At 44.5% G+C, this 18,300-nt stretch overlaps 1 protein-coding gene across 6 annotated transcripts in view; it reads left to right on the forward strand.

Moving 5' to 3' along the window:
* The first annotated feature begins 728 nt into the window (after nucleotides 1-728).
* Nucleotides 729-18,300, forward strand: part of LOC309660907 (uncharacterized protein) — a 404,218-nt gene continuing 386,646 nt past the window's right edge. For 4 of the 6 annotated variants that reach the window (XR_014263698.1, XM_082462031.1, XM_082462030.1 and 1 more), the window contains exon 1: nucleotides 13,842-14,409. Coding sequence is in view for 3 of the 6 variants with exons in the window: in XM_082462031.1 (XP_082318157.1) it covers nucleotides 14,232-14,409 (178 nt within the window). In the remaining 3 variants the exon portion in view is untranslated. The other 2 variants (XR_014263696.1, XR_014263697.1) reach the window with 1 other exon arrangement.

Consider the following 18,300-nt stretch of genomic DNA (forward strand, 5'->3'; position numbering starts at 1 on the left):
AATTATATAGTCAGTCCTGGTCATATCTTTAAATTGTTTCCCTCCACTCCTTTTCACCCCCATTTGGTATAGTTGAATTCATACAAGATAAATGTTTTTAAGATATGTCACTGTAGTGGAATAACTATTATACACAGTACTTTAGTGCATTTTCAAGAGATGGATGTAATTGTCCCCATTGGATAGATGTGTAAGCTGCTCAAGGTCACACATTAGTAAGTGTTCAGATCAGGACTGGTATGTCTGTCTACACTTACTACTACATCATGAAGAATGAGGACAAAAAAAGCATGAAAAGTAATTCCACTTCAAAAATAACACAGCAGCAAATGCCTAATAAGAGGATGTTTGAACTGAACTGATGCGCTGGGCCATGCTGGACCCAGCAACACATCATTTATTTATGCTAAATTTCCCCGGTTATGGCTTGCTTCCTGACATGGAATCTGTGGGGTTTTACTCATCCTTCTATTCACAGCCCCTAGCACAGTGTTTGGCATGTAGAAGATGCTCACTGCATATTTATTGAATGAATAATATTCCAGCCAAGTTCTTCACTCAGCACTGGCCTTCCTTTTTTGTAAATTCATACCTTTGCTACTTCTCTTCTTTGAAGACCTCTCTGACATGAAAATGTTCTTTAGCAACATAATTTCTGATTATATAAACAAAAAGCCACACGATCATAACAAACAAAAACTTTGATGATGACTCTTTTCATGAAAAAACGTTGCTGGTTGATTATGTATTTAAATGCTGTTGGAACATTCCAGTTACTGTTTTACTCTCCACTAACTGGGAGTGCCTTGAAAAAGGCATTAGGAAAAAGAGCTCCTCCCCCAGGTTGCTATACATTTTTTAAAAACCACTTTATTTGGATATAATTGACATACAAAAAGCTGTACATACTTAATGTATATAATTGAATGAGTCTGGAGATAAGTGTATATCCATGAAACCATCACTACTGTAATCCATCCTCTCCAAAGTGTTTCCTACTTCCCTTTTATTTGTTACTTTTTGTGAAAAAAGTGCTTAACATAAGATCTATCCACTCAGCAAAATGTTAAGTACTGCGCTGGCCAAAAAGTTTGTTCGGGTTTTTCCATAAGATCATACAGAAAACCCCGAACGAACTTTTTGGCCAACCCGCTATATACTACAGCATTGTTAACTACAGATGCTACTTTTAACCCAAGTTAGCAGTGTTCCACCACCACAGCTGGGAATCAACATACTCCCTCAGTATCATTGTTCCCTCATCCCTTACTCTGCCCGTAGTCAACGTGTCACGCGGGCTATTGATTTTTCCTCCCACATTTCTCAACACCAGCCTTCCTCATCATGACCCACTACTTCTCCAGCTTGGACCTCACTTTTCTCTTTCCTGAATTGACCCGGGGGCCTCCCACCAAGTCCCTTTGCCTCCTTCCAGCTTGTCACCACGCAGCCGCTGGAGAGGTCTCAGCAGCCTCTGGTCTCTCACCGCTTGCAGGAAAAACTGCCACCCTTTGGCACGGCACAGAAGGTCCTCACCATCTAGCTCCAAACTCACTTTCTAGTTGGTTTCCCTGTGTAAACCCACTCTCGTAGCCTCACGCAGGCTGACTCTGATACAGAGTTTAGTGCTCTGGGAAGATCAGCATCTGTGAGAGGGAGGCAGAGAGAGTAGTTAAGCTGTGATGATGCAGGGCCAACGACAGCCTCTGCCAGCTCCACTGGGAGCACAGGAGCTAAAAAGCTGCTGGATCGGTCCCCTGTTTGTCCAAAATAGCCAGCCTTTGTACCCCCATCTCAGCCACTACTCCTGGATCAGGTCACCTTGGGCCAGGTGGCTCTCTGCAGCAGAGGCCACTGCTAAGGAGCTGACAGCTGCGGGTGTCTGTCCTCAGCACAGTCTGCAGCAGGGCAAGGAGTCCTTCCCTCCCAGAAGGAGAATCGGGAGCACATCTCCACGTCTACCACGCTTACCCTCCTTTACCTCCATAGAAGCTTTACTCCTTTTTTGTGGCTTCATGCCTTTGTACTTGTTTCTTCTGTTGGAAATGCCCTTTGCCTACTGCTTTCTCCCTTTGATCTGATACTTTCAGTTTCCCTCTGTGACTGATGTCAATTGCTGACTCCCCTGGAAGCCCCTGCCCACTCTCCTAGGCAGGCAGTCACTATTTCACACGCTCAGTCCATGCACCTTGCTCACATGCACTATGTGATAAGCCCGGACTAGATACCGAAGATCAATGAGACACAGTCCCGACCCCCAACCTATTGTGGCGACTCCGCCTCTTCTGAACCCCAGTAGTACTTAGCGCTTTCTTGTATTACAGCATCTACCACGTTGCTTATTTATTCACTCACTCCATCATTCACTTGTTCATTCACTGGGTATAAATCAAGTCCTCGCCTTCCCTGTGCCTAGCACTCTGCAAAGCACTGGGGATACAATGACCAATTGTCCGGTTTGCTGAGGTACAGAAATTAATCAATGGGTCCTATAAAGCCGGCGTAATTCTAGCTTGGACAAAGGCTATGAAGTTCATGGAACTATGAGGTTTTACAATAGGGTGTTTGACCCGGTCAGGGAGGTCAGGGGAAGCAATGAGGAGAAGTGATAATTACCATACAACTTGGAGAAGGGAGAGAGGTTAGAAGGCTTTCAGGTAGAGATTACAGAATGCCCACAGACTCAGGGGCAGGAGAGCAAATGGAGAATACGAAGATGTGAAAAAGCTTTGATGAGGCTGGAGTTCACAGAGTGAGAAAATAGTAGAGGGTGATGTGATGGCTAATGACCGTGTGAAAGTTTACTGCTTGTCTTTGGTCCTCAGCGGGAAGTCATTAAATGCTGTAAGCAAGGGATTGAAATGATCAGATTAGAGATCTGAAAATATGTGATGGCCGCTGTTTGGAGAACAGATTGGAGAAGGGAAAGGACACCATTGGGAGACCATGAGGAGGCCATTTTCAGTTGCCCATGGAGATAAGGGCAGCTTGGAGTAAGGTAGGGGCATGGAGAGAAGGGGCGAGATCTACAGCAATTTAGGAAAAAAAACAAACAAACTGACAAGCTTGGTGATTGGTTCGTATGTGACTGGGGATTAAGGAAAGGGAGCTGTCAAAGCTGCCTTTAGATTTCCATTGATCCCTAATCTCTTTGGATTCCGAATCCAGTGAAAATTATAGGCAAGCCACTGGAGACTCATATATAGACGTGCACATACACACAGCATTTTGCCTATCACTTCAGAGGGGTGCATAGAATGTCTAAAGCCCATTCCTGAGCCCCAGGTGGGAAAAGAGACTATATCTTATTCCTTGTCATACCTCTAAATTCTAGGCTAGAAATCAGTATAGAATCTGGCACACAGACGTGTTTGTTGACGCAGTTACAAAAGGTGAGAAAAAATGGAGGGTACTGAGAGACTCCTGATGGTAAATTCTCTGCCATTTCTGCTGCAATATGGATGTAGGAATTTTAACAGAAGAGCTACAACTTGTGTGTCTATGAACAACTGCTCATTAGCTTGCAAGGCAGCATGAGGTGGAAAAGTCCACAAATGGACTCAGGAGCCTCCAGGTGGTGGAGAGGAATAAATTTTAAAGTATTAAGGCACCAAAGACCCAAGATTTGTCTGCAGCAGATGTCTCTCCATAATGCTTAGTGCGTTGGACTGAAGAATCGAGCCGTCTGGTTTTATTTTACGTGGGGGAGTACATCATTTGGAGATGAAGCCAGTCTGCCTATGGCTGGGTGGATAAGTTAAGTTCATGTCTTGCATCCAGTGATTCATTTTTTACCTTGTGGATGAAGCAGAACTGGTAATTGTGTTCATAGACAGAGATTTAGAACAGAATCATGCCACTGCAGATAAGGCATTTCAGGAGGCCAATAAAGATAAGAGAGAAAAGAAATGCATAGGAGGAAGTTTTAAGAAAGATTTAGTTTCCACATATTAACCTAGGCTGGGTGGGATTGTCCTCTCTGTGCTTTGAGCAGCTGCGAGGGGGAGGGGAGAGGGAGAACCACCATCTGAACTGTGGACTCTTCAAGCGGGCCTTAGCGATCCATCACCTGGTTCAATCCCCATCTAAGCAGGAATTCCCTCTGCACTGCCCTTTGCAGATGGTCTGTGGTTCCTCCTGAAGCTGCCCTAATGAGGCTCCATTGTTGAATAACTCTGATATAAAGTCAGGTCCAGACTCTTTAGTCTATACCAGGAATGGCAAATCAGCTTAAATTTGCATAACAGTTCCAATTACTTGACAGTGCTTGCCTAGAGCTGAAGGATTCCAAGACTGAATCTGGATTAAAAAAAAAAAAAAGCAGTAATTGATTATCAATGTCTGTCACAGAGGAAGGAGGATGAGGAGTTGTACCCTCGAAACCAAAAATGTTCTGTACTTGTCATCCCTGAGCTACAGTCTTCAGTTAATTAGTTCAACTTCCATTTATTGAGCATCTACTGTGTGCCAGTTGTGGTCCCAGGGCCTGGGGATGTAAATCTAATGGTTAGCTCTCAGTCCTCATTTTACTTGCCCTCTCCGCAAAATTAGACAGAATTGGCCATTTTTTCTTCTTAGCTACATCCCAACCCTCACCCTCATCCCTGCTTTGGCTTCCCTGAAACCACACCTCTCTTTACTCCTAACTCACAGACTGTTACTCCTCGATTTTCTCCTCTTCTTCTCTATCTTATAATGTTGCTCATTCCCAAGGTTTGGTCCCGCATCTCCTTTTCTTCCCTGTCTCACTCTAGTATCTGGATAATCACATCCAATCCCATATCTTCAAATGCCATCTATAGGCTAATAAAACTCAAGTTTATGTCTCTAGCCACAAAGGGAAGCCTATATAACCATCTTCTACCTGGTATCTCCACTTAGATATCTAAAATGCACCTCAAACATCACACATTCAAAAAAGAACTCGATTTCCATATTACCTCCATCCCCCCCTCAAAATACAACCTCATTCATTTGCCAGTCTTCCCATCTCAGTAAATGGCACTGCTATGCATTCAGTTGCCCTTGCCAATGAGACAGGGTTTCTTTCCTTCCCTCACCACCTCTCGTCTAAGACATCAGGTAGTCCTGTCAATTCTACCTCCAAAACTTCTCCCAATCTGCCCAAGTTGCCCTGCCACTTGACCACCAGCCGTATCCCAGGCGTCCTCATTCTTTCCTGGAATATGTCAGTAGTTCCCATCTGCTCTCTCTCTTCCATTCTTGCCCCCCTCAGTCCACTGTCTGCATAAGATGGAGAAGTTTAAAAAAAAATGTTAATGAGATCATGTAAACTGATTGTTTAAAATGTCAAAGAAAATCTAAACTTCTTCTCTGGTTTACTGGGTCAACTTCAGTCTTTGTGTACCTCTTAGACTTCACTGCTCTTGCTTTCTTCTGCCACTCACTAGCCCACTTTCTATTCCTTCAACAAGCCATGTGTATTTCCTCCTTGGGGACTTCAGATGTTTTGTTTCTTTCTAGACTATTCTTCTCTTTGATCTTTCTGTTGTTGGTTCCTTCTTGTCTTTTAGGTCTTGGCTTCAACTCTACCTGGCAGGATATCTTTATCATCTCTCATCTGGATGACTGTAATCACCTCCCTGCTGGTCTCTCTGCCTCCCTGTCTCCCACTGCCATCCCCTCCTCCATACTTCACAGACTGCAGCCTGGTCCATTCAGCTGGACACGGTCCAGCCCCTTCCCAGTCCTTCAGCCTCATCCTCACTGGATTCCTTGCCTCAGATGTGATGCTCCTCTCCTTTGCTGTATTGTGGAAAGCCTCTAAGCCTTTCACATGCTATTCCTCCTGCCTAGTATACTTGCTATACGATACTTGTTTCTGGATAACTTCTACTTCTTCTCCAAGACACAGTTTAGGAGAGTGTCACCTTCCCTGGAAATGCTTTTCTGACCCTCCCCTTACCTGAAGTTCATCCTCTGCCTTCTGTACTGGGCTTCTGAAAGCACTTGGGAGCTGTTTTGTTGTTACCTATTTTCTAGTCTCTCTCCTGATGTCCCTCTTGGAAGCAAAGATTATGTACATGTGGGCTTATCTTTATTCCCAGCACCCAGCACAGCCTTTTACATTATAATAAATATTGCCTAAAGTTTTACTTACAGGATTTCCGGAAGGTGGCAGTGGGCTGGCATTCTGCTGGGGTGGATCATAGCCAGTGTGTTCTACCCAACTCCAGAATTCATGAGCTCTGAGTGAAGGCTGACCTCTGGGGATGGAGTGAATGACATATCCAGAGGAAGAAGTTGCTCAAGTGTGAATTGTGGAGAATCAAGGATGGCGCACTGAATGCTGTTTGGTGATCATGGCACAGCTATGAGTTTTGTATCCTACAACGGCTCAGCTCTTGGTGTTTGACCTGTGGGCCAGGGAAAGTACAGAGTACCAGTAGAAGTTGGAAATACTTGAAAGGACAAGAAAGGTTCAGATCCCCCAGGAATTCTCACGGCGACTAGCCCTGCTGTGGCTACCTCCTTCCCTGGGCACTGCATCTCACATGCAGTGGAGTATAACTGGCCATGTTTCCATTTAGTGATCCTGCCCACCTGGCTACACCTGATTGAGCCAGGAGTAGACATCCAACCCCACTTGGGCCAATGAGATTCTCCCTCTCCTAGAATTTAAGAATTAAAATAGAAAAACACAGAATTTCGAAGGTAGTGATACTGACTCAAGCTAATGGCAACATCCTAGAAAGAAAAGCTACAAACTCTTCTGTTGAAATATGTCCATTTCCTTTCCCTTCCTGAGTCAAAACTTCTTGATTCTATGACATAGCCCAGCAACCTTGCAAAGAGGAGGAGTGGGGGGAGGTGGGGTTTGGGATGAGAGAGACTCAGATGCTTTCTGGGGACAGGAGTGGACCAGTCTTCCAGGGATGAAAGATATAATGAGAAAAGAGCCAGGAATGGATCTCAAGCTTGCCATTTCAAGCTGAGCAAGTGCTTTTTTCCGTTAACAAAGTTGAGGACTTTCAGAAAACCAGAGCTGAAAACCTTTTAGTGATGAGGACACTATGACCTCGAGCGGAGTCATGACTTACTGAGGCTCCTGCAATCAGGTAATGGTTAGGTCTGCAATGAAGGCCTCTCAGCTCTCAGCCCAGGGCTCTTCCCACCACCTCAGTTGCCCTCAGTGTAAGCTGGGTTCAGCACATCTGTCAACATGGGTTCACTGTGCTCCCCTTCTGTGTCCAACTTGGTGGCTGCAGGTGATTACCTTGGGGTCCTTGAGCATAGGGATAGCCCTAGCTGTATGGTTACTAAGAAAGTGTGTTTCTGTGTTTATCCAGGGCATCTGCCTACCTAAGTACCCAAGTGACCCATCCCTTAATACTGTGGGGCTGAAAACCATAAAGCAATAATCACATGGCAGGTCACTGACACGAAGGGACACCAGTCATAATAACATGATGTGATGTGAGTGGCATGGGACGATACTTGTGAGCTGCCTTACTTCCACACACCCTGCCAGCCCCGCAGCATTATAGCATGGCTGCATTCCTGGCCTTACACGTAACCCTTGTTATATTGCTTCCAAATATGGTTGGATGCAATAACTGCACTCTTCTTTTCAGTTAACTCAGTGTCTCCAAAGTGGGAGCATATCTCCTCTCTCTGTGCCATGCAGGTTTCCAGGGAGGCCTTTCAATAGCCAGTGCCCCTATCTAACTTCTATAGTTGGTCTGAAGTCACTGTCTTCAAAGTGTGATCTGAAGTTTGCTTGAATCAGAATCTCTTAGTGTGATTGTGAACATGCAGATTATTGGGCCTCTCACAGACCTACTGAATCATAATCTCTGAATTATTAACAGATTCCCCAGATGATGAAGGCTGCTATTCTCAAAAGTTCATTGGGGTCGGAAAAAGTGATGAGTTTAGGCTGGGGAGACAGTGGTTTCCTGCCCCTGCTGTAGCACTTCCTAGCTGGGTAATTTTGGCATGTAACTCACCTTCTTTGAGCATCACTTGAAGGGAAGGAATATGTCTTGTTTATATTTCTCGATATTCAGTAACTAGAGCACAGGTGGTACTTAAATATTGTAAAATGAATGAATGCACGCAAGAGTGAAGATATTTCCCCACATTGCACCTACTGAATGAGATAACTCAGGGAAAATACCTGAGCAATGTCCTACACACAGTAGGTGCTCATCAAGGGCAGTTCTCTTCCATTGCCCTTAGGAAGGTGGCTTGTCATTTGTGGGTAACTTGAGTAGGGACACCACAGAAGTGTGGAGAAGGAGATGTTATGTGCTCAGAGACCTTGCTGAGACCCAGAGGTAATAGATGCTTCTAGAATATAAATCGTTTCTTATTTTGCTCTCTGGTGTCCTCTGTCCATTGTCCTGGAAGTGGCCAAACTCACGATGGTCAGCCAAGACCAATCACAGAGGAGAGGGCTATGGTTGCCGTTGTGCTACCCTGGGGCTTAAAAGGCCACCTGATGGATGCTAGGTCTGTGTCAAGAGGCAGAAGAGCGTCATGGCTGTGACCAGCAGCTAAGGGTAGGGGGTCTGTAGAGGATTACGCTGGGGATTTGAGGTCCTTGATATGAATAAGTGAATTGTGGTCTTAACCATTGGTTGATACCTAGTGATACCATTGGGAAAAATAGTGATTTCTCCTAGACTCAATGTTTTTATCTGTGAAAGGGCCATAAAGTATCTCCCTTATCTACTCCCAGCATTCTTATGAGAATCAAATGAGGTGATGAGGATATGGCTATTGTCTTTCTATATAAACCATATTGTGATGCTTTCTGCTGAAAGTGTCGTCCCCAGACCAGCAGTGTTGGCTTCATTGAGTAGCTTGTCAGAAATGCAGAATCTCAGGCTCCACCCCAAACTTACTGAATCAGAATCTCATTTTAACATCATCTCCAGGTGATTTCAAATACACGTTAAAGTTTGAGAAGCAAAGACTATACAATTATAAGAAATTTTTAGTTCTCTACTTTTTTTAGAGAGCTCTTTCAGAGAAAGGGAATATGTCTTATCTCCGTTTAGTACCTAGAATATAATTGACCTTTAACTAGAGTTGACTGAATGAATGACTGACTGACTGACTGACTGAATGAATGAATGAAGATCTTGCTTTCACCCACTGCTTGGAGCTCTTTACCTAATATTTCTTCTGTTCTAATAGCAGGACATGTACGAGGTGACTGCAGCTGCCTCGCAGCCAGCTGATGCCAAACACAGATGCAGACATTTAGTATGTGATTAAGGACAGAGTAATCCATTTAATGTGAGTTGTGGGAGATATTTGGCAAGAACTAAGGGACAGAGGTTAGATTTTAAAGAGTTTCCAAAGATAATGTCTTTCCCAATTATCAAGCCCTCAGTAACTTGGATCACACCCAGACAGAAATAAGCCTTCTTAAGACAGAATTTTCAAAATAGGGCTCTTGTTCACTTTGGCAGCAGAATCTTGACTCAAGGTCTGTTCAGGTGTTTATGTAACATTCCATGGAGGGGCTGTCCAGCTTTGTTGAGCTGAAACTAGCTGAACTTACCATCTATTGGGGAGAAATGCTTTTGTTTACCAGATTTTACTACCCTCTAAACTAATTAAAGAATTAATCCATCCCATCATTCAACAAATACTGCAATGCTTGGCTTGGGGTTACCATAGTGAACATGCTAGCAATCCCTGTTTCTATCAAGTAACTGGCAGGTGTTAGGACAGACTATGAATCAAGCACTCACAGTGAGGTTTCAGGAAGTTCAGACTGAAATGGGAGAGCATGGCAGGCCAACTTAGCCTAGTAAGGGTAGAGGTGATGGAGAGACACTTCCTGCAGGAAGTGACCTTTAGGCTGACACCTGGAGGATGAGTAGGAGTTAAGCAATTGGGACAGGAAGGAGGAAATGAAGCTGGTACACAGAATAGCATGGGGCGAGGCCTAGACGCGAGAGAGAATATGCTCTAGCAAAGGAGGTGAAGCAGTAAATGCTTGGATAGCTGTGGTGACTTTGTGTGAGCTGCTTGGGGGTGTATGTGCAAGGTGTGGAGTGTGATGAGACCTGAGGTTGAAGAAGTAATCAAGGGTGGGACCTCACAGGGTCTTGAGAAGCCTCCTAAGAAATCTGTAGTTTTTCCTCAGGTCAACGGAGGAAGTCTTTGAAAGGGTTAGTCGGTCTGATATAGTTACCAGTTCTCCTCTCTAATGGACCAGTGAGCCCCTTCATCAGTTTGGCACCAGAGAGATTTGTCTCTGGTCTGCATGTCCCATCCTGGCCTCGAGTCTCTTAGTCTGAGCTGGGTGCCTGCTTCTTGTTTTGCATCCGTTTATGCTAACCACAGGAGGGTTCTAAGTATTGCCTTATGCACTTCTTCAAAGAATAGTCTCTACCAAGACGTCATCAATTGAACTCTCCTGGTCACTCTGCTTCTAGTCTGCGTAATGTGAGAGCCTCCACTCTGTGGTCTCGTTTTCTGTGTTCCCCCTGCCTGGAGGGGCAAGTAAAGCGCTGGCAGCTTTGAGCCTGAGCTGCAAGCAGCTGCCCTGCTGGGCCTCACCAGCAGCATCACCCTGCCCACTCCCTGAGCCCCAGTAGGCCAGGTCATTTCTGTGCAATCATTTTATACCCATTAGTGTACCAGTTACATTTACACATGCCCTCATTGCCTAGGCTCTTAACTATGAGCTGTCACTATTGGAAGGTTTTGAGAGGCCAGGTGGCCAGAACACAGAATTGAAGGTCAGAAGACCTGGCCTGAATTGTGTCCCCTTCCTGCCCTCATTCTGTGACCTTGGGAGAGTCACTTGAATCTTGGTTTCTGCAGCTGTAAACAGGGACAAACAAGAGCACCTGCCCTGTCTCTTCTCAGGGCAGCGGTGAGATCAAACAAGATGGTGCATGGGAAAGTGCTTTGTAAAGTTCTATGAAAGAGTGGGCTTTCATTGGCGCTCTGGGCATTGCTGGCTTAGTTCCTGGCCACGCCACCCCTTTCTGGAACAGCTAAAGGTAGATAGGACCCAGAAGTTGTGCATTTCTCACCTTCCACAACTAATCACTGCCTTCCTGTCTGAGGCTTTCAAATTAGGTTTCATTTTATCATGACTCCTGCACTCAGTCATGTAATGGACAACCCAATTAGAAATTATTTGTCCAGATGTAAACATTATTTTAGTTCATAATTGTTGAGTCCAAGTAATTTTTGGTGACACCACCCACTTTGAAACACTTTCTTTCTGGTGGACCTCTGGCATGCACACCCAGTTTTCTCCCCTGGTATGTAATTATCTCCTCAAGCTTCTTGCTGGAATTTTCTGAAATGTTAATGGAACAACATTAAATTTCAGCTCATTACAGAGTTCCTGTTTTCCTCTAAATTTTTTCCAGGGAATCTTTAAAAATAAATAGGCTGATAGATATATGAATAAATAGAATAGAAGAGCAAGTGATTGTCCCTCTTCATATAATTGCCTTCCAAAATCCAAAATACTGACATTGCAGCACAAAGGGGAGATTAAAGATTCAAAGCATAGTGATGAAAATGGAATTTAGAGATAAAAGAAAAAAAACCTGGTATCTTATCCTTGAAAGGGATCTTCACCATCTTCTCTTCTCATCCATTATACATGGTGGGAATTCCTTTCCTGGAGACATGGGACCATATTAGAATTCCAAACATCCAGGTCAACCGAAAGACAGCATAATTTATCCTTCTTAAAAGATGGAGCCTTCACAGGTCCTGTCCTCCCTAAAACCTTCCTCAAGCATCCCTCCCCATCAGGTGCAGATGGTGCTTCTTCTTCTTTGCTTCCAAGTGGTACACATTTCTTTCCCCATCATTTTCCATTTATTATAGTTTCTTAGTTTTCTTACCTGTCTCCCCGCAGTAGACCATGAGCTCCCTGAAGTCAGGGGCTGAGTCTGATTACCTTGGCACATTTAATGACTAACTTCTAAACAGAAGGTGTTGTTTGACTAGTCACGTGGGGCCACCAGCTCAGATGCTCTTCTGCCCTCATCCAGGTGGCCACAACAGCCTCCTAACTCATTTTTCTGACTTTGGTTTACTCAGTGTCTACACCATCCTCCCCATCGGAGCCAGGAAAGTCTCTAATCAGACCCATCCTTCCCCTGCTTAAAACTCTTTGATGAGTTCTCTTGTCCTCTGGGTAAGTCCAAACGTGGCTCAGGGGGGCCTTTCATCACCTGGACCTGGTTGAGCTCTCCAGCCTGGTCTCCACTCACTGTGCCCTCACAGCCAAAGTCCGGCTGCCGGTGAACCATGCTCATTCTTTAATACATCCCACCCTCTCATAGGATGACAGTAACTGATAATTATTGAGAACTTGCTCTGTGAGGTACTTTCCGATCACTCAATCTACATTTTAGTAAACCTTAGAACTACCCATGTGATCATTACTATATCCCCCTTTTACAGATGAGAAAACTGAGACTTGGAAATGAAAGGAAACTTGCTCCAGGCAAGATAGTTAAAGGCAGTTAAAGGGTTATAACCAGGCCTGTGACTCCAGGACCTGAGACTTTGCCCACCATGTTATGCTGAAGAAGATGTGATTCTCATGCTGAGAGAACTTAAGTCCAGCTGAGATGTGACTTTATCCAGGTAGAGACGGATGGCTGTATCATAGAGATATGCTAAAGGCCCCGCCCAAGGTAGATTCCAAGGCTGCTGTGGGAAACGAGAAACAGAACCAGCACTTTCCTTTTTTTTTGAATTTTTGAATTCTATTTTATTTATTTTTTTATACAGCAGGTTCTTACTAGTTATCCATTTTATACATATTAGTGTATATATGTCAATCCCAATCTCCCAATTTACCACACTTTCAATTGCAAGAGTCCAAGACGGCTTCACCAGACAGGAGGAGTGCAAACTAAATTACAGAGGGTAAAAGGATGTGCACAAGTAGAGAGAAAGAAAGGCTGTTCTGAGCGTAGCACTGGTAGAGGGGAAGGCCCTGGGTAAGTCGGAGGCCACGAAAAGGATCCCTTTGGCTGAAGCAGAGGATCCGGGGAGAGGAGAGGGGTATTGGGTAAATGTGCAAGGGGCCAGGAGCTGGGGAGGGGCGTCCAGGAGGCTCTTCAATGCTGGGCTGAAAAGCTGGGTGGGGCTGCATCTGGTGGATGGTCTGAGGGAAGCTGATCACCTTCCAGCAAAGAGGTGGTCTGATTACAGTGTTGTTTGGGGAGTTCAGGGTGGGGTTGAACATGGGGAGGGGACATGTCTGGAACGCCCAGTAAGGATGCTTTTGCAACAGTCCTGACAGGAGACAAGAGTCGTGGCTGTGTAATTGCAAAGCAAAGGACCGATCCTACAGGCAGTTCAAGCCACCTTGGGCTATAATTTGCTTTTTAATGACACTGCTGATCCTGCTGTTACTGACGTCTGGGGACCTCAGAGGTGCTTTAGAGTCACCCCCTGGGTGGCCAGTGGCCTGTGTGTGGCACTGAAAGAGCCCTCGTTAAGGTCAGGAGCCCCAGGTTTCAGGCCAGGCCCTGCCCCACTGTTGGCAGCGAGTAACCTTGGGAGGCTCTTGCAGCTCCCTGGGCTTGTTTTCCACGATTGATTCATCTTATTCACTCAGTCAAACAGGTGTTTTAGCATAGAAACCCTCAGGACGTTCGGAATGCCTCCTGCATGCAGAGGGCTGTGGGTAACCCTGGGGGCAGAGCCTGTTCCCCACCACCACCCTCCCAGTGAAACACCCAAGCGCGGCCGCCACTAATCACTGCTTCTGCCCGCGTCAAACAGTGTGCATGTGTATTAAAGACTGTGCTTGGAAGCCAGGGGAACAGACGAGGCATCTGATGAGCACCCTGGCCAACGTGGAGGTGAGTCAGTTTACATAAAGGCACCTGAAGGAGCCCTCTCTGTGCTGCGTCAGGCTCCACCTGCCCTTCAGGTCCTCAACCTGCACCGGGCCGTTGAACCAGTTCAAAACCAGCCAGAGGCCCCCATGGCCTTTAGCTAGGAAGAAAAGGAATTAGAACCTCCCAGGATTCAATCACAGGGGATCTTAGTAAGAGCACAAAGCAAATACACAGGTGAACTTAACTGAATCTGATCAAAATCGGTCTGAGAAAATTCATCTATTCTTTTAACATTCATTCATTCCTTCACTTACTCATTTGCTCACCATTTTATAAGCACGACACACTGTGTACGTTTACTTGGTCGCTGAACAGATTTTCAGCTCCTTGCAGGGAGGGAGTGTATCTTGTTCCCCCATGTATCGCTGGGGCTGCCGTAGATGGTGGCGCCGTAGATGGTGGCACCGTAGATGGTGGCGCTGTAGATGGTGGCTTGCAGCTGAAGGAATGCAACCTCCGCTCGGCTTTGTCGGGGCTGCTTTAGCCTGGAGGAGCAGCCAGGATGAAGCGGGGACTTCTTTCAATAAGCACAAAGGTATGGTCTGTGTGCTAAGCTGTGGCCTGAGGAAACATGTGCTCCCAGAGGAAGCTCCTTTTCTAATGATTCGGCTCAAAGGAGCTGCTTTCTAAATGACACTTTGTGCCTTCAGAGCCCATGTGTGTTATGGTCTAATGTAGCGCTACTCTAGCACTGCTTTGTTTGTTTTTGGAAACATTTATTGGGCATTAACTGTGTACAGGGTGCAGTGTTCAGTTCTGCCCCGTCATGCAAAGCAATAAAATAGGGCGAACTACCGACTTCCATGTCTGTAAGTTATTTAGGTAAGTGTATGATAAAGACACATGCACTGAAAGAAGGGGGGGGGTCTCCTCTACTCTGGGGAGTTATGGAAGGCTTCCAGGAAGTCACTTCTGGTTAACTTTTGAAAGATGAGTAGGTTTGCCCAGGAGGAGAATTGTGGGAACATGTTCCAGCCCAAGACCAGAGACCTGCACGGACACGATGAAAGAGGGAAAACGTCAAGTTGTGTAGGTGTGATAGGAACCAGAATTTATAACCTTTCAAATGCAGGTTAGATGAGTTCTTATCCAGGAAGTCTTCCAGAATCCCTACAAGAGAGATTCACTATCCCTCTTCTTACAGCCTCTGGACCTGTTATCAGCTTCCATTATTTTAGTTACCCCTTGGCGCTGCAAACATTTGTAATATGCACATCTCAATGATAGACCAGAAGCTTGCTGAGGCCAGAGAGCTTGTATCTTCTTCATTTTTGTTTCCTTAGCGAATAGCATAGGGAATAGAGTAGTTGCTTCATGCACATTTGGTAAAGTATATTCCCACATGGAGAATATGGAGAAGGTGCCTCCCTCCTAGAGTTGGTCTTGAGGGACTAATTATATCTATTACATTTACAGGACCTCTAAAGTCTTGCTCGAATTTTCTTTCTTTTTTTTTTTTGGCTGTGTCGGATCTTGGTTGTGGCGCACAGGCTTCTCTCTAGTTGTGGCGCATGGGCTCTGGGGCGTGTGGGCTCTGTAGTTTGCGGCATGTGGGCTCTCTAGTTGAGGCACGTGGGCTCAGTAGTTGTGGCACGTGGGCTTAGTTGCTCCATGGCACGTGGGATCTTAGTTCTCCGACCAGGGATTGAACCCACCTCCACTGCATTGGAAGGTGGATTCTTTTTTTTTTTTTTTTAAACATCTTTATTGAAGTATAATTGCCCCACAATGGTGTGCTAGTTTCTGCTTTATAACAAAGTGAATCAGTTATACATATACATATGTTCCCATATCTCTTCCCTCTTGCGTCTCCCTCCCTCCCACCCTCCCTATCCCACCCCTCTAGGTGGTCACAAAGCACAGAGCTGATCTCCCTGTGCTATGCGGCTGCTTCCCACTAGCTATCTATTTTACATTTGGTAGTGTATATATGTCCATGACACTCTCTCACCCTGTCACATCTCACCCTTCCCCCTCCCCATATCCTCAAGTCCATTCTCTAGTAGGTCTGTGTCTTTATTCCCGTCTTGCCACTAGGTTCTTCATGGCCTTTTTTTTTTTTCCTTAGATTCCATATATATGTGTTAGCATACTGTATTTGTTTTTCTCTTTCTGACTTACTTCACTCTGTATGACAGACTCTAACTCCATCCTGGAAGGTGAATTCTTAACCACTGGACCACCAGGGAAGTCCCTCAAATTTTCTTATATAGACAATTTTACCTAATCATATGAGCAGGTATTTACATGTATATATAGGTGAAATAATTCATATTAAACTTATCTGTGGCTTCTTCTGAGGAGTGGAGAGAGAAGTGGGGGGTGTACTATTTCAGAAAGATTGAGTATGGTTGTCCATGTTGTGCACTGCACAATTCTAGAGACCATTCATTTAGATGTGGATCTGTACTTTATAAATTTAAACAAAGAATAACAAATACAGAGAAATCATGACACTGTTAATAGTTTTTACTTTCTTTTCAGGGTTTTTTTGCACTTATCCAAAATGTCCCAAATGGATGGGCATGGCTTTCATATTAAAAAATTATTAAGACTAATGAGTTGTGGACAATTTGAGAAACATTGGAAGTACAACAGAGAAAATAAATATGACCCACATTTTACCAAACAGAGAAAACTACAATTAACATTTTACTTCATAAAGTTTGTTTTCTAGTTTTTTATTTTAAAATGATATTTGTTATTTGAATAATGTAGAAGTGTACAAAGAAGACAATCAAAATCACTTCTAACTCACCACCCAGTGAGGACCCACTGTTAACATTTTGTACATTTTCTTCCAGCCTTTTTCTATGTTAATTACAATCATAACTCCCATTTGCTGAGTGCTTAATTTGAGCCAGGCAATGTGCTAAGCACTTGCCAGACATTATCTCATTTAATTCCCACATAAGCCTGAGGTGGGAATCATCAGCCCCATCTCACAGACGATACAAACCGAAGGTTAAGAAACTTGGATCAGTTGCAGTTTGAACTTAACATTGCCTGACTCCAAAGCTAACATTCTTTATGATTCTCTATACGCCTTCAAAATCGTGTGTGCAGTTACATGCACACACCTGCTACATACACAGGCTGCAAACACAGATACATAGACACAGACACACACATAGACACACAAGCTGTGATTACATTGTGTCTTGCATTTTTCTGTCTGTTTTATTTTTTATTTAATATTATATGCTGAGCATTTTATGATGTCATGTAAAAACACTTTTAGAAAGTGGTTTGGTAAACTTTGCTTTTTTAAGTTAAATTTTAAGCAAATGTCTTGAAGCATTAATCTCCATAGAGGACTGGCCTTTGTCATCAGGCCTCCAGACCTACTACATATCCAGTCCTCAGGATCCCACCTCCTGGCTGCTTCTCCCTGACTGTTTTCTTGTCCATTCTTCTTCCTTAAGCTGGGGTAGGGGAAGCTGGGCAAGCTGTGGTCACTGGCCTCAGAAGCTGTCAGAGGAAACTAACCTCCATAATGCCTGCACTTCATGACAGTATCTCCTATGAGCCCTGCTTCACAGCCTCAAAGCATTTCTTGCTTGTGTGTGTGTGTGTGTGTGTGTGTGTGTGTGTGTGTGTGTGTGTGTCAGGTGAATAATCCTGTATGGCTGAGAAGGCATTTTTCAAATCAAGAAATTTATGGACAGGTTAAGCAGTCGGGATAATATAACATCTTCAGCAAGGATTGCAACAAAAAATAGGGCATAGAGTACCAAACTTGTAGTTGAATGCAAACTGTTCACATCCAAAGTGGAACAGATCACTGTGGGCTTCCTCAGCTCCAATATGCTAATGATGGGTACTGAGAGTTCCCAGGGGAACTCAGAGTATACAGTGATTTCCAAACTTAATCCACTGAGTACCTGTTAGGGTGGAGGCATCTTTCTTAGCTGACTCTCGTTCTGTAATACACAGTTTGAGAAATACTGTTTTATAGGTTTTCTATATAATGTCGATTCAGTTGTTTAATTTCATTCAATAACTAACTAGTTTCTTGCTACTCAAAGCGTGGTCCGAGGACCAATGGCAATCAGCGATCTTCTAGGGACTCCTTTGAAATACAGAATCTGCACCCCACCTGCCCGCCCCCCGCCCCCAGTCCACTGATTTGATATCTGCCCTGTAATAAGACTCCCAGGTCAAACACAGGAGTATTAAAGTTTGAGATTGATGCACTGCTGTTAAGGACACACAAGTTCTTAATGAAATGGAAGTCACCTTACAGAGTTTATTTAATGTCACAAAGGGGGTTTCATACACGTGTTTGATTTAACGTACACGAGTACAGGAAGTGGAAAATGCACTTGAATACTGCCAGCAGTGGAGCATAGACCCTGAAGGCATGTTCTGCTGTCCACTCAACAAGGATCCCAAGCAACCGTGAGCTCCCATGTTTCTCCTGGGT

This window comes from Balaenoptera physalus, assembly GCF_965194825.1.
Source record: "Balaenoptera physalus genome assembly, chromosome: 5".
NCBI classification, from domain to species: Eukaryota; Metazoa; Chordata; class Mammalia; order Artiodactyla; family Balaenopteridae; genus Balaenoptera; species Balaenoptera physalus.